Source organism: Heterodontus francisci, chromosome 22 (assembly GCF_036365525.1).
Source record: "Heterodontus francisci isolate sHetFra1 chromosome 22, sHetFra1.hap1, whole genome shotgun sequence".
NCBI classification, from domain to species: domain Eukaryota; kingdom Metazoa; phylum Chordata; class Chondrichthyes; order Heterodontiformes; family Heterodontidae; genus Heterodontus; species Heterodontus francisci.
In genome coordinates this window covers 67,625,377-67,642,369 of record NC_090392.1, presented here as the reverse complement: position 1 = coordinate 67,642,369, position 16,993 = coordinate 67,625,377, and the positions used below count along the sequence as shown (strand labels likewise).

The 16,993-nt window shown below is 39.1% G+C and overlaps 1 protein-coding gene across 2 annotated transcripts in view; it reads left to right on the top strand.

Moving 5' to 3' along the window:
- Positions 1 to 7,926: 7,926 nt before the first annotated feature.
- The window catches only part of LOC137381633 (cytotoxic and regulatory T-cell molecule-like), a 41,708-nt gene continuing 32,641 nt past the window's right edge, over positions 7,927 to 16,993 (top strand). For both annotated transcript variants that reach the window (XM_068054337.1, XM_068054336.1), the window contains exons 1-2: positions 7,927 to 8,016; positions 15,587 to 15,733. In XM_068054337.1, the coding sequence (XP_067910438.1) occupies positions 7,968 to 8,016; positions 15,587 to 15,733 (196 nt within the window). In that variant the 5' untranslated portion in view covers positions 7,927 to 7,967. The remainder of the gene's footprint in view (positions 8,017 to 15,586; positions 15,734 to 16,993) is intronic.

Here is a 16,993-nt window from a genome sequence, read left to right as displayed (position 1 = left end):
AGCAGGCATGGCTAGAGGTGGCCATGGATACCAGCAGCCTCATGTTCCTCTCAAGTGTCTCTCCTCACAAAATCAAGCCTCTCAGCACTCGCAATGGCAACTCTGTGCTACTGCATGAGCAACTGAGTTTAAATCTCCCCTTTCATAGAATTTTTTCACAGTGCAGTCATGAGCATTAATGACTTCTGGCTGTGTTCCCAACAGCTATGCGCAAACATGTCCCAGACCCTCTGTATTCCCTGTGCTTGCCATTTGAAAATTGCTAACTGTTGCTCCCCATACTTCTAATGAGCTTCACAACGAGCTCAACAAACAATTAACTGGAGGCATGCAGGTTGGCGGCTCCCCTTTCCTGCACACCCTTTGAAAATCTAATTGCATCACTGAGGTATCGGGAACCAGTGACGCCTTCTGAGTGTGCGATTTTCCGGGCGCGCCCATACCTGAACTCATTCCCCATGGCTGATTGAAAATTCATCCCTATGTTTTCAGATGATGTCACCTAGGGGCAGCATGGTAGCTTAGAAATAGGAGGGGGCCAAGGATAGATCCTTTGAGGACTCCAGAGGTAATGGTGCATGAACAGAAAGAGAAGCAATTATGGTCAGTGGGAGGTGTTTCCAATCTCTATTCAATTGCAATATTTCTGAAGGGTTTGAACATATTTTACACTAAATACTTCAGGCACTGGACGGATTGTACTGGATTTGTTGTCAACTAGCACAATTGGATGCATTTGAGGTAATTCTAATAAGTTACCAATAAGTAGAATGTGCAGCTAATCAGAAGATCAGTCACTTGTTTTTTTTCCTGTACTTCCAATTTCAACTTTTGTGCTTGATAACAAACATGTGAAATGAACACTGCTCAAGGTCATGATCACAATAGAACTTTACCAAATGACAGAGCAAATTTACGCTGAGGCTGGTTTGAGCAAAAATTTTAAATGCATTTCAGTAACAATGTTTTCAAGACGTGTCTGGTGAGAAAATAAATTCTTTAAAGTTATTTTTAGTCAATGACTCAAGGTGCAATTTTAACCCTACCTGGCCAGCGGAAACCAGATAGTGAAAATCGGTCTGGTCACTTACTCACTAACATCCCACACCAAGCACACTGTTTCCTATTCTGAGTAGATGAATCCAGAGGGGCCCTTCATTAAATATGCAATGACGCCATCAGGTTTCTACTGCAATTTTGACTGTGTGGAAGACATTGTGGTTTTCCAGCCCAGTGAAGGCGGCAGGAAGAGGATCCATGGCAAGAAGGCACCAGACAGTTAAAACTTTTTTAACTTTCCTTGTGAAGCCATGAGGAGCAGGAATGCTCCTCTGAGCCCTGAAGGAAATTTCAGGCCGACCCTGCCTGAAGCCCACTACTTGACAATGACTGGTCCTTTGATTGTTAACTGGTGGCCTTTTGCTGCCCAAAATACCACTACCCATCCATTTGCCAGCTGCCATTTCCTACCCATCGTGGCCGGGCAGCTGAGCAACTGCATGCAAATAAGGCCCAGAAATTAATATCGCCTGGGCCTCATGCTGCCAAGGTCTAGGGATTTGCCATTCACCTGGCCCTTACACAAACCCCACCCCCTCGCCCAACCACCACCTGCCCTGCCAACCCCACCTCCCGCACTGCCTGATTAATTCCCACTGTGGGTTAAAATTGGGCCTCAAATCATTTACTCAGCTGAAGGATTACTTCCTGCATGGTAAAACAGAGTCACCTGGGAGGATTACAGCTTAACTGCACCTTCCCACTAGAACTTAGTTAGTAATTTGGGAAAAAAACCTGCGAACTAAAGACCAAATATATTGGACTGATCTGTAACTCCTGAAGGCAATGCCACATTTCTAATCAATTACGAGATTGAAAATGACCTTTTCAACCCATGAGCTGTAATAAAAAAGTACCTACTTTTACTGAAGAAGGAATTTTTACTTCTCCCAACAGATGGAATCTGGATGGAGCTGCAGTTAAAATACAGCCGGTGAAATACCCAACCCGTTCAAGCTTGTCTCCAATTCTGACATACTTATTTTCTCAATCATGTGAGATGTTCACCTGAGTCAGGCAGGAGTCTCATACGTTGATGAAAATTGGGTGTCCATTAGGTCAATAGGACCCTGACACAATCTGTGTTCGCTGGTAAGGGGGGTGCCCGCAGTGGCAGTCCTGAGAGCTGAAATCTGGCCAGCCAACCAAAGAAACCATTCCAGGACTGTTTTAAGCTTTCTTTTGTGTGGCCGGTATAAGCTGGAGTGCTCCTTCAGGAAAGATTATCCCTTTCATGGAATGGTCGATTAATGGAAATGACAGCACAGGAAGAGTCTATTCAGTTCACTGGACAGATGCTCACTCCTCATTTGGAGCAGCTACTCTAACCCTATTCCCATATGCTTCCCTGTGTCCTTTTACATTCTTGTCAAATATGATGCATATTAATTTTCCTTTTAAATTATGTTATAGTCTCTGCCTCAATAGACAGTTGTGGTAAAGTTTTCTATGCCCCAATAACTATGAGAAAAAAATTTTTCTTACTTCCCCCTTCATTCTTCTAGTGATAATCTTAAACTTATGCCGCTTGTTACTGATTCACCAACCAGTGGAAACAATCTTTCACTATTCATCCTTTCATAATTTCGAAAACCTCTGTTAAATCTTTTCTTAACCTTCACTAATCCAGTGAAAGGTCTCACTTCTTGACACTTCCTTCGTAAATATAGGCTCTAATCCATGCTATTTTTTACCAAGAAGTGCCTTTGTGAATTAACAATTTTTATTTGGAGAACATTGTAATTTATTGGCTTAATTTAAATTCTCTATTTATTCTACGGGATAAACATTCAGATAATTAACACTCTAGACTATCAGTCAGAGTCCAGAATATTTGTCAAATTCAACACCTATCCATTGGATAGTGAAACTAGTTAAATTATTTTTAATTGCCACACATCTACTTATTTCTCATTAGCTATATGCTAATATTTAAACTTCTCCTTTCCATGTTTCTAATTGAATTTCACATCATAAGGCTGTTTATTTCCCCAAAACACCCAAGTTACAGGAGGTTAACTTAACAGATTTTTCCCAACAACCAAGTTCTTGCAAATTTACAATGTTACTGACACATGATTGAAATTCGCAACAGTTGCACAGATACTGTTCATTCTCACAGTAATACCTGCAGAGATTTATTTTTATTTTTAGGAGAACTTTGCTCTACAGATAGTTGTATTTTATGGTCCATGAAGAACAGATCTAGGTTGTTCTCTGTGGTTATTCAATGGAGGCCATGAAAGTAATAGGGAAGAAACAAAATTCCTGCATATCTACTTCACACAGATTGCATATTGTCACCAGTAGCCATTAAGAGGTTTTGCTCCCAGCGTGTATTTCCAGACCTGTGCTTGATCATTTACTTGACAAGTTTTATGCACAGAATGTGTGTGAGATTGGTAGTTTATGTTGAGTGTTGTCCTATTCAATTCTTAATGTCAAAGTACTCTAAAGACATAACGATGATTCAGAATTAAGGTTGATACATTCAAGGCTGAATTTCATGTTCTTATAGCATTGGGAGATAGTGTGGATGTATAATGGGCACAAGAAGGGTTAATTTGGGGTACCTAAGCTCTGTAGCCCAAGTACATCAGACGCACTATTAGGGTGGATCATTTTTTCAGGTGTCTAAGATGGCCACCCTAAAACATCTGTTAGAGCTTGCATGTTATTGAAGGCCTAAATGCCTGCTTTAGGACCCTTCAGGAAAATTGGGTTTCTCTGCATGAAACAGACATTAAGCCTCCTTCCCTCAGGTTTTCTAGGCATGGATGCTGCCCAGCAAGCAGCCGCTGTCAAAAAGGAACATTTTCTTTTTAGGTTTCATATGGAGCCAGAAGGATCAGGGATGCTCCTTCCAGCTCCATAGCACTCCCACTGCTTGTCCATGATCAATTCCTCCCTCCTCAATTCCCTTTACACACACACACCCACCCAAGTTTTACCTTTGGGCTGCTACCAGCAAGGCAAATGGCTTAAAATTGATCTTTATAAAATGGGAGTGCTGCCTTTGGAGGCATGGCAGATGCTAACAGCTCAGTCAAATAATGTCAATGAGGACCAAGGCCTAATTTCAGGCTGGCCACGAGCCTCTTGGTTGGGGCTAATGCTCTGTTCCCATTTCAGGTCTGAAAACAGGCATAAGGAAATTTCTATGCCTATATCCCATCTTCAAAACATCTTATTTAACTTTTCCTACTGGTCTTCCTGTAGATTTTCTGTTTTTCTTTCTTTATTGTCTCTTTTCCCTACATTTTGCATCTTTATGACTGTGGTCTCTTCCTGTTGCATTTTCTTCATCTCTTATTGTTTTAGTTATTGTCACTTGACATATCTTTCACTTTCCATTTTCCTCCTTGCTGACTATGTACTCCTCATTGCCTTCTCTTTTATCTTCTCCCTTTAACTTCTCTCTCTATCTCATTTACTGTCCCTTAGCTCCTCTTTTCTCATTTCCTTCAGTGTTTTCCACAGTCACCATGTCTCATTTCTGCTCTTTTAACTTCTAAATGTTCCTTTTTAAAAAAATAATCTTTTTATTTCCTCCCTTGCCTCATTGCTTTGTGCTGTGTATACTTTCGCTTGACATATCTCATCCATGTTGCCAGATAGCCATCGTATGTCTGTGAAAAATTGGGCTGAATTTTATGAGTCCCCCAGCATTGGGGTTCATGGTGGGGAAGCCTGGCAAATTCTTCCAGGAGAGGACCCCAGGCCGAGAAAGCCTCATCGCATTTACGGGCGGCGCGAGGTCTCGGTGCTGCCCCCACCCCAGCTGCTCTGTGGTGGAGCCTGCTATTCAATATTAATATTAAGTTAAAAAGATGTAACTCAACTTATCTTATCCCGCGGCCATCCCACGCCGATATTCCGGTGACACTGGTGGGGAGGGGGGGAGCAGTGAAATCTTCAGGTCGGGAGGGGTGTGAGAGCGGAGAAAACCACTCTGATTGGTTGTGGGGATGGTGGGAAGGGGTTGAGGGTCAATTGTTCTGAAGGTGGGGTGTTAAAGTTCGTCATTTAAAAAATGTGTTTTCCGGGTGTATAGGTAGTTTTATTTATTTCGATCTCATTGCGGGGGGGTGGGGTGGGGGGGATGCTGGTGGGAGAGGGGATTAAAATTTACCTGAAGGGCTTGAAGCCCTTTAAAAATGGTGCCGGCGCCTCCGTAGTGAAGCCGGATGCCATTGCCGGGGATGGAGCATCATCAGAGGCGGCCACTCCACCCCCTCCATTTAAATGAACCCCTGTGTGAAATATCATGGGGGCTCAGCGATGGCGCATCCACCCCTGAAGATCGCCGACAGCAGAGCGCGAATCCACAATTTGTGGCGCGCTCATAAATTTCAGCCCATTAACTTCTTAGTCTTCACCAACTTGTCAATTTTGAACAAAAACTCTGATTAAGCATAGCTATAGGAAAAGATAAACAGTATAATCATGCCACATATAATGGATTAAGACGTAGATAAAAGATACTTACAACCAGACTTATATTTAAACGTTACTTATCAAGAAGAGTCAATCACTTATTAGTCAAATCAAACACCATGCAATTTTCTTTGGAAAGAAGTCATTATGCACACTTTTTGAAACCAAACAGTATAATCAAACTATTGAACAGGAAGCAGTCTGCTATGGAGAGGTTGCCCCCACTCATGAGTAACCCTGTGGCTTCTGTGTCTTTTTTCCTTGTGGGTTAGAAAATCTTACAGTGAGAACCCGTGAGGGGGTGTGAAGCTCTATCCTACTCTTGAATATAAACTATAGTAACTCAACTCTGACTCCACTGCTGGTGGGAACAACTTAAGGTCATTGGTGGACAGTGGTTCTCACCACCAACACTTACATCAGTTTCAAAATCATTCTGCATGGGCTATCACTTTTTCTGTTTTTTCCAGACCATGGCCATGATCTAAGTACAGTGTGGGCAGTTCACTTCAGTCCAGTTTCCATGTAACATGTGGGAAATTCAGCAAACAGCAGATACCTATATTGAATAGCCTCTAATTTTATTTAGCCCTAAAAATGACCTTATTTCCTGCTTTGTTTTAAATATTGAAAGTCAAAATTTAATGCCTGTATACTTAATGAGGCCCATTGCATCACCAGCGAATTAAGCACATAGTATTGGAATGGCATTCTGAGAAAGGAGACCACCCTAGAGGCAGTTCGCTGATCAGGGGGAGTGCAAAATCCAATGGCTTCTTTGCTGAGCTGAAGTTGAAGGAGGGTAGGTACTCACTGAGGGCACAATGAGAGGACCATGCAGCCAGGACATTTATTCTTTTCCAGGCATTTGTGAACAGTTTGCAGCAGTCTCTTTCAGGACTGCTGGTTAGGCTGCTCTGTGTAAAGTACCGATGGGCAGAACATGAATGGCACACGCTTCACCCATTGGTACCTGAAAATAGCACTGATGTCCTCCGAATGTCAGTAAAATGGCATTAGGCGAATAAGGACGGGGCAGTAAATTTAGCAACACGATTCTTGTAACTAACTGCCTTGCTCTCACCCGACTGGAGCAGTAACAATTGGCTCAGTATGGGCCCGGAATTTCCAGCAAAACTGTAACCAGAAAGTTTAGATGGAATTTATGTCAAAATTTTCAGCAAACTTGCTGGATGCAACTTAGATTAAAATTTTCCTGAGAATTTAATTAGCATACGTGGAACATAAAAGCTGGTGAAAAACAAGCAGAAATCAAGGAAAGCGCAGAACTTGCCCAATATTCCTTGTTTAAATCCCTCTTTATGTATGAAAATTAAAATATTAAGGCAGCTATTCAAATTGGCACTGCATATTTTAAAAAGGACAATCTAGGGGAGGTGGGGGTGTAGTGGTAATGTCACTAGATTAGTAGCCCTTAGGCTAGTGTTCTGAGGATATGAGTTCAGATCTCACCGTGGCAGATGGTGAAATTTAAATTCAATTAAAAATTTGGAATTAAAAAAGCAAGTTTAATGGTGAACATGAAACCATTGTTGATTGTTGTGAAAACCCATCTGGTTCACTAATGTCCTTTAGGAAAAGAAATCTACTATCCTTGCCTAGTCTGGCCTACACGTGACTCCAGATTCACAATGTTGTTGACTCTTAAATGTCCTCTGAGATGGACACCTAGGCTGAGAGCCAGCCACTTATTTGATGGGCAATAAATGCTGACCTAGCCAATGATGCCCACATTCCATGAACAAATATTTAAAAATTTAAGCTTTTCAAGTTTTAGCATAATTCATTCTGAAATTGCATTTACAGAAACAGAAAATACAGGAAGTGCAGGATTCAATGAGACAAAATTTTTAAAAACTCCTTTTTGAAAAAAAACACTATAAAATATTAGAAATATGACTTTGTGTTCTGCTGTGTCTAAAATTTCAGGTATACTTTTACAGCCTATTCGGAACTGGTGTAGATATAGGAAATTAGCGTTCTCCAGTCCTTTGTGTTGGCGCAGGGCTATGCCAATGAGCAGCAGAGGGTTGCAGTGGAGGTTCTACTGAAGATTGAGGAAACTTGGGGGTAGTGTAAGAACAGGCTTAAATTACTTACGCCCAAATTTCCTCAATCTTTTGAGTTGGTCTTTTATGCTGAACTTGCTCCAATGTTGCACTGAACAATAGGAGGAAATTTGTAGCCATTCTTTGTAACATTTTGGTGATGAAGAATGTCACATTGTTTTTGAAACAAACTGCATTCGAAACATTGCATTTGAAACATTGTACTGTTTACCCAGTCTGATGTCTGCACTAGACATAGATTTAAAACTGGGTGGAAAGTCCATTACCACTTATGGCTTTGTGATGTCACGGTAACCCACGTCCTGTCTTGTACCGGGGTACATTACTAAATACAGTCGTAGAGGAAGAGACCAGACAGTGTACGGTTTGTGAAAGGATACCATGGCTGTTCATTCAGTGCTGTATTTTCTAGCCTTTTTAGTGCTGCAAGGTAAATCAAAAACTTGACTTTTCACAAGTAAAATTAAAATAATTTTATTTTTAACTATGCTGGAAAACCACAGCATAATGTGTATAATGAGGCTGCGGTGTAGATGTACTTAGTTGGCATTCTGTTTGTAGACTTTTATATTAAGCTTTTTATAATGAAAACTAATATTTGATTTTGAATACAGAAAGAGGTTTTTGAGGTAGAGGCACTTATCTGTGAAAATGTTACATGGTTAATATTGATGTTTTATTAGTTGCATATTTATATCTTATATTTATTGATAGTAAGATTGAAAGTGGTGATTCACTGTGGTTATTGTATGAACTCCTATGTTGAAAAAATTCCTCTCAGAGGAATAAGTATGAATTATTTATAAACTCTCTCTCAGACAGCAGTGAGTTTATACAGTGAATAACCTCGGCACCAGGAAATTCAATCTTTAGTCTGTGCTGAGTTAGTTTATATCGACCAAAGCAGCAGTAACGGTATTGCAATTTGTGTACATACCTGAGGACAGAAAAAAATCAGTGAGGATGTAGTTCCCAACCGCTAGTGTGTAAACCCCACTGTGCACATCAGGTGAGCCCAGGCTTAAGCTCAGGCTCAGCTATAATGCTCCTCTGAGAAAATATCCTACTGACTTTCACTGCCAGGGGATTGGCTGCCTGAATGAGGTTTCCAAACCAACCAACTGGCTGTGGAACTGCATCCCAGGAAGAACGAATGCCTTCAGGAAAGAACCAGATAAATTTGTTGAATGTAAAACCCTAATACTTTTCTTTAAAAAGCATGAAAGGCTGTCAACTTGTGGGTATTGTTCTTAATCACATTGGCATTCTTTCCATCTGGTATTTTCATAACACAATTATTTTGCCTTCAGTGATGGGAATTTATCTGAAATATGCACTGTGGGTGTTGTGGAAACATTTATAATATTGTCATCATTGTTATTATTACCAAACAGTTCAGAACAAAATTCAAGATCAGGGAGAATCATTCAGAATACTATGACTTTTTTTAAATGATGGTAATATTTCTTATTTCATCTCAGTTATTTTAATTGCTGTGCTTTTAAAGTTATGGTAAAAGTAATCAATATTAAAAGTCTTGTGCACATTGCACTTCCTGTGCATGTCACATTTACTTCCTGCAGCACCTTTCTCAGCACATTTCCCCCAATATTCTCTTCCAACTGAGCATGAGCAATACTACAAGAGATCTGCCAGTACATTTACAAGATTAAAACAGGTGTCTTTCATGATATCTCATTTGTGTTTATCCAGTGCATAGTTGGGTCCTACAGTGTAGTGAGATGTCAGGTTCAAACACTTGTCTGTGTTAAATTACTTCAATTGGTAGGGGTACTATAATAGGGCTGAACACACTTGGGTTGGGAAGAGAAAGATCAAATTAATTTTTTATTCTTGATTACTATTCTGAAATGCCTAAAGAAAGTTGTCATTTGTGAATGATGGGTGAGCTGTCACATTTAAATAGCCTTTTGTCACTCATTGCCAAATTGCACACAATGGCAATTTGGTCATGATATCTGAGGGCACCAAGTGCTTATAGAGCTGTGTCTCAACAAATAAAAAGGAATGAAAGAACTTGTATTTATATAGTGCCTTTCACAACCTGAGGACATCCCAAAATGCTTTACAGTCAATGAAGTAGTTCTGAACTGTAGTCACTGTTGTAGTACAGGAAATGTGCCAACCAATTTGTGCACAGCAAGGTCCCAGAAACAAGAATGCAATAAACAGCCAAGTAATCTGTTTTGATGATGTAGGTTGAAGGATAAATATTGGCCAGAACACCAGGGAGAATTCCCGAGCTCTTCTTCGAATTGTAGCATGGGAACTTTTATGTCCACCTGAAAGGGCAGTCAGGGCCTCGGTTTAACATCTCAGCTGGAAGATTGGAAGATGGCACCTCCAACAGTGCAGCACTGTTTCAGTACTGCACTGAACTGGCAGCTTAGATTTTGTGCTCATGTCTCTGGAGTGGAACTTGAATTCACAACCTTCTGAGAGTGCTACCCACTGAGCCACTGCTGACAGAGAGGGATTTAAAAAACTGGCAAGGGAAAAAGTTTTTTTTTCAAAAAAGCTGAAATGCATTTTCAGGCTGTGTTTTACTGCTGGTTTTCTATCTGATTAAAATGCTGAACAGGTGAAATTCAACTTCAGGAGGGCAGCAAAACAGGCAGTAGCAAATTCGGGGAAAAAAAAGTCAGGCTGTATAAATGGGAGTCCAATTTGCTACCTCCTGTTTTGCAAAGGAGGCAAAGTTGAATTTCACCCACAACTGCCTTTTGCAGAAGTGACCAATATTGATCTGAACAGTTGCTGTAGATACGTGAACTTAAAATGAACAGGACCCTAAAATGCATTTGAATGAAAAATGCAATGGTGCAGTGGGCTTACATGCACAGCTGAGGCAATTTTTAAAAATAGTACAATATACATGAATAAATACTATCATAATCACTAAAGAAATGAACTGAAAAAGCCATTGAAACAACCCTGATTTCTTTCATTAAAGCTACTCACCTGGATATAGTACGCTAAATAAAATCAGATTGGTTTCTCTGAAGCCACGATAGATGCACTTGCATAGATGTATGTTTAATTATAGTGCAGGTACTTCTTGTTAGTGACATGATCACGTGTCTAAAATTTAGAATAAAATTTGATACTTCATATTGTAATGGTGAATAAACAGAGAAGATGGCTAATATGGAGAAGTGGTATTATCCAGTTTATCCTCTTAATGGGAAAGTCATCATTGTAATGCATGAGTGACAAAGGCCTTCTTCACTTACTCATTGTTTATATAATAAATAGCAGCCCATGTCATTTACCTTAAAATAATTAAAGTTTATTGATTTTTTGTTTAATTGTAAAATGGATTATTACAGTGAAAATATTGATAAATTTGCTATGACAAAAACAAGTTTCAAAATTGAAATTGTACAGGTTACAGACTTGAATTTTCATATGGTGGATCAGTTGACAGTGTCCGAAGTAAAACAGAGACACAGACAATATAAAAGTCTTGACTTTAATCTCTGCTGCTGAGTTAGCTAACAAGCCTTGGCTGTGAAGCATGCCACTACACCCCCCCAGCACCACCCCCCACCCCCTCCACCACCACCCCTGCTTCCCCCCCCCCCCCCCCCCCTCAAAAACCAGGTCAAAAAGCTTTTTAACATTAATTTTTCTCCTTTTATTTTACTTTGAAACTCCAGTTGGTATGTTTGAAATTAAATTAGACACTCTATGGAAACTACTGAAGGTTCTAAATATTATTGCAGAGTTTATGGCACTAGTCCAGAGTTATTCAAAACACATCTTTTACATGAGAAATGGACAAGTTCAGATTTTTCTCTACCCTGCTTTTGGATTGGATTATGTTCCTACTGAGCGTTCATCTTGTGAGCTGGGTAGGAATTGACAAGAGCTCATCTGAATTGAGGCAGATGGATTAGCATGACAAATCATCCAAAGAATTTATATAGCAGCCAATTAGAAATATTGGGATAAAATTCATTCAGTCACTGTGTAATGTGTTTGTGAAGAACTTCTTCTGTTTAGTATTTCCAGCAAAATTATGGCATATTATAAATGAGCACATTTACAATTTCACTGGAGATATCTGAGGAAATCAACATGTACACATTTTATGATATTGCTACAGTATTATAGCCCTATTTCCAATTCATGCTCCCTTCACACATGGGAGTGTAGGACTAGCGAATTCACCATACTGGATCTGAGGAACTTTGCAACATGTCCCATATCTTTTCATGACCATAAGGACTTAACACTGTCTTAACACTGTTGCTAAATGCTATAGTTTTAATGCACGAACAACTTAAAATGCAAACAAATTTACTACAGCACATTATTTCTATGCCAGTGCTTTACTAACGACAAATTAATGATAATTGTAGTGTGCCATAAAGCTTTTAACATCATTAAAGAGTTTAGATGCTGTCATGATTTGAAATAATTTATATAAGTCATTTAAATCCCAGGAATATACTACAGCTTTGTACCAAAGAGTGACAAACTAGCTATTATGAATGAGAATAAAAATAGTGGCTTCAGACTGATTTGTTGTAGGGGTTTCTCATATCTTGATTTTGATTCATATCTTGTGATGAGTTATGTTTTACTTTGCCTGTTCGCATTAATACAGCAAAGCATGACAGGAAGACAGGCTTTAACAGATATTTATTTGTACTTCCCTTCGCATAACAGGAAAAGAATGTCACCTTACCATTTAACTTGCTCACTTTCACCTGTTCTACAATCAATCCTGTTAGATTCCCCTCTTATGCGGGTACTAAAGTTTCACATTGTAAGAATATTTTAATAGCACTTGCCATTAGGTTTAGTGCATCAAAGTCAAACACCATTAACTACATTCTAATACGATAATCTATTAATGGCTGTAGGATCCAAGCAATCATCATAAGGATGCCAATGTTGAACTTTAGGGTGAACCAGTCAAATTCTGAAAAGGCTTGATAAAATTTTACTGAAACATAGCAGACAAGACTGTTGGTAGTCTTCAGTTCCTCAGCAGAAAAGGCTCCAGATATCAATCCAAAACCGTTTATGTGCTCTTCATAATGTCAAAGTCTTGGTGAACCTTAAATGCTTAACTGTTATTTGAGCAATGGCCTTGATTCTATTTTTGTGCAGTTGAATCTGTAGACATGTCCAGAAAACACAGCCACACCCAACAACTTCTCCACAGCCCTCCTACATACATCTGGTATCGAGGGATTTGAGTAATGGAGCTATGTAATGAAGTGATAGTGTTGTGTAATATTTTCAATTGATTCGAGGCAAGTTATTGCTTCCCATTTCTCATCCCTTGAGACTGTTCTCTAGATCATTTTTGTGTGACTACATTTATGATTGTTAGTTGGCCCTCTGAGGGGACGAGGTCGTGTCCTCTTCCAGTGATGTAAGTGACCACTTGGCTTATGCCATGTACTCTTTCTAAGGGCAAGTGGAGTATTGTCAGTGATAAATGTTTTCACCTTCCATATGGAATTGTATTAGGATTTCATAGCATCTAATTGTTCCATTTGCAAACATTTGAAGAAGCCAACAATGGTTTTTATTTTACCAAGTGTGGATGACACAGTCCTTGCTGGCAAAACCATTGCTTGGGATATCCCATGTGGTTAACTGATAATAATATTTAAAGAGCAATTGGGAATTTGTAACTTGAGTTATGCTTATCAAAGACTCCACTGGTTCACTAAGTGAAGTTACAGTGTAGCTTGTGGTTTAACCTGCAACATTGAAACATTTGTCTTGTCTTTAACTGGGGGTGAATCATTGCAAAATGAAAATAGTCTGCCTCCTAATGTGTTTAAAATAGAAATGTGAATAACACAAGGTTTGTAGCCTACGTAGCTTTGACAAACTCATAGATTAACAGCTACAGAATTTTCCAGAGGGGGCTTTTTAAGTGTTAACAATGAATCATATCTTCTCGTAGTTGCCTTCACACCAGAAAGACCACTGTGGTCACCAAGTCTGAAGTATAGAGAGGTGAGATGGGGTGGGGGAGGGAAGGTTACAGTATAGCAACCTTATTTTTAGAAAACACCACAGGATTAAACATTACAAACCCTGAATTATTTAGCAGTTCCTTCTTTTCACATTTTGTCACGTGGATTACAATCTTACACACTAACATTCTTCTTAAATGCCTTTTTCTTTTGCTTTTGCAGACAAGATGACTTGGAAAGTCAGAGTTTGCAGAGTGGTCATATTACAAACTTTCCACACATGTGACCACCCCTTAAACAGTCTGCTTTTTCTCTCACTTCCTCTCATCATGCTGCACAGTTTGTATTTTAGTTGTCAAATTGGAATTTCTATGATTTTGTGAATTTGCAGAGCTTTGGTACTCCATATAAACTTGGGAATTCCCAAATTACCCAAGAAGAGTCTTAATTCATATGGCTTCTCACAATGGTAATCTATATGGGTATATATCATACATAGAAATGTATTGTATATAGAGACATCTTATTTAAAGTCATCAAGCACATTGATTTTTCCAAAAATGTGCAACTGTTATCTTTCCTGAGAACTGAGCAGATACAATAGTTCTGCCACATTTCAATGGTCTAACTGTTAAAGCAACTATTCAATGTGGAACTGACAAACAAATAGAGCAGGAAGAGGCCTAGGTTCAATTCCCTTTGTGTACTGAATTAAGTGGTGAGGTTCTGCTGTAAAACCCACAAGATCAAATACCTTGTCAGCAGTCACTGTCTCATGTTATACATGAAGAATGACCACTTGGCTGCATGGGTGGGGGGGAGGGGGACATGTGGCAGCTTGGAATTGCATCCAGCATAAATCATTGGGTTCAGGAGAGGAGAGGAAGACATTTTGTGGGTTGTGCAAAACTTGAAAAACCATAGTCGTGCAAACACTATGTTACCCTGCATCTCCACATGGCATACGGTTACTGAAGAGTGTGTCTTGAAACTTTTACCTAATTTCTAGAGAGTCATATTTACCCTGATTGTAAAGTGCCTCCATTTTCACTCACACATTAACAGTAAAACATGTCCAGCATGATCTCCTTACCAATTGACATTAAGGCATTAAAGGACCAAAGGTGACTGTCACTGTAACTGGTAACAAACCAGTCTTCAAAACTACCTCAGATCTGTAAGGAATGAAATGGTGAAACCCTTTTACAATTCTTCATGATGCAAGGAATTGCTGAATATTGATGGAGGGCCCTAGGCTCTGGAATAACCCTCCTAACCTTTCCACCTCGCTTTCTTCCTTGAAGACATTCCTTAAAACCTATCTCTATGACCAAGCTTTTGGTCATCTGACCTAATATCTTCTTATGCGGCTCAGTGTCATATTTTGTTTTATAATGCTGCTGTGAAGCACCTTAGGACATTTTATTATGTTAAAGGTGCTATATAAATATAAGTTGTTGTTGTTTCCTTGGGGAAGATGATTAGGGGAAAAACACGGTTACTTAGCATCTTCTGTATGTATTATAAAAATCAAAAATGTCAGTTATTTCACAATTGGGAGTATTGTTAAAGGGAAATTACTGTTAAGAACTTATGGTTTTAAGCCAGAAATTCTTAGACTCCTGATTAATTCAAGACAGTATCTGAGTGAGTCTATGGTTAACACAGAGAGGGTGATTTTATCTTTTCAAAAAATACATTATACAGTGTAAAATGCACAGTATAAAATCAACCACTCCCTCGCTTGATTTTCATTTCCATTGAGTTCAATAAAATTACCTCAAATAGTTCTGAAAATCTTCAAAAAGCAATAATCCAGCTTCCTTGCACACTGACAATTACAATACCATTTTTGCTCTAAAATAAATCTTTGACTCACAAGCCTTTACAAAGGACCTTGGAATAATCAATTGGGATTTGTCAGAGAGATTGATTCTTCACACAGTAGGATTGTAAAGGGTCACATTTCCTATGAAATGCATATAAATCAAGTGCTCATTTGAGAAAATCTTCATATACCTTTATTATTTCCAGCAAGCTCAGCCTCCCTGCAGACAGAGAACATCACCGTGCTCGAGGGGGAATCAGTAGTTCTCAATTGTACAATGGATGGAAGTAAGGACTCATTTATTGAGTGGACAAATCCACGGTGGCAAGTTATATACTTCAATAATATCCAAGGTAAGCAAGAGTATTATTGTTCAACTCCTCGAGCCTGTTCTGCTATTTACTTAGATCATGGCTGATCTGTACCTCAGCTCCATTTATCCACCTTTGATCCATATCTTTGATACCCTTACCCAACAAAAATCTACAGGTTTCAGTCTTGAAAATTTCAAAGACCCAGCAACCATAGCCTTTTGGGAGAGAAATTCCACAAGGTTCTATATTGTAGAGCATTATATTGTGAGGTACTTTATCAAAGGCTTTCTGAAAGTCTAGGTAGACAATGACTACCCTTATTCACTCCTTCAACAAATTCGATGAAGTTAGTGCAATAAAAGTTTCTTTTCCAGAAACAGAAGCCATGTTGACTGTTCCAGGTGACTACTTCGGGTGATCAAAATAGCTTTTCTAATGATCCCTCTGAGCATTTTATCTATTAATGAAATCAAACTAGTGGTCTTATCATTCCCTGAGAGATTTACAAAGACTCTCTATTTATGAGAAAAAATTGGGTAAACTGGGGCTCCTTTCACTACAGCAGAGATAGAAGTGTTAACAATTATAAGGGGTTTTGATAAGGTAAATAGGAAAAAAATTATTTCCATGTCAGTAAATTAAACTCAGCAACAAAACAATGAAGGGGGCAGTTTGAGGTTTTGTTTTTACACAATATTATTAGGGCATGAAATTACCTCACAGAAACAGTCTTGGGACTGAAATATACTAAGAGCAAGAAATTTCCAGCTTCAGTCCTTGAGCTGTGCAGAATTAATTGATCAGATCGCCCCCAACAGCAACAACCTACATTTAAATAACACCTTTACCATAGTAAAACATAGTAAAAAAGTGTTTCACAGAAGCGTTATAGAACCATAGAAATATTACGGCACAGAAGGAGGCCATTCAGCCTGTCGTGCCTGCGCCATGCATCAGATACAATTTATCACTGAACCACATATTAGGACAGGTGACCAAAAACTTGGCGAAAGAGCTAGGTTTTAAGGTCAAAGTCATGCGGAAGTATTTCTTAAGCTGCATTAGATACTTTTGTTGTGACCAGAACTTTAGCTTGCACATTTTGTATGTGGACAGTGAATGCAGTGTCTGCATGTTTAAGGTCTTCCTGTCCTACAGCCTGTGAAACCCATTTCAGCATTGTACGACTTCACTGTGGTCTGACACAACTTAGCTTGTTCTAAATATAGTTATAAAATAATGATCTGCTTTATCTTTTACACCGTATTCACCACTTCTTCTCCATTTGTTATTAGTGCC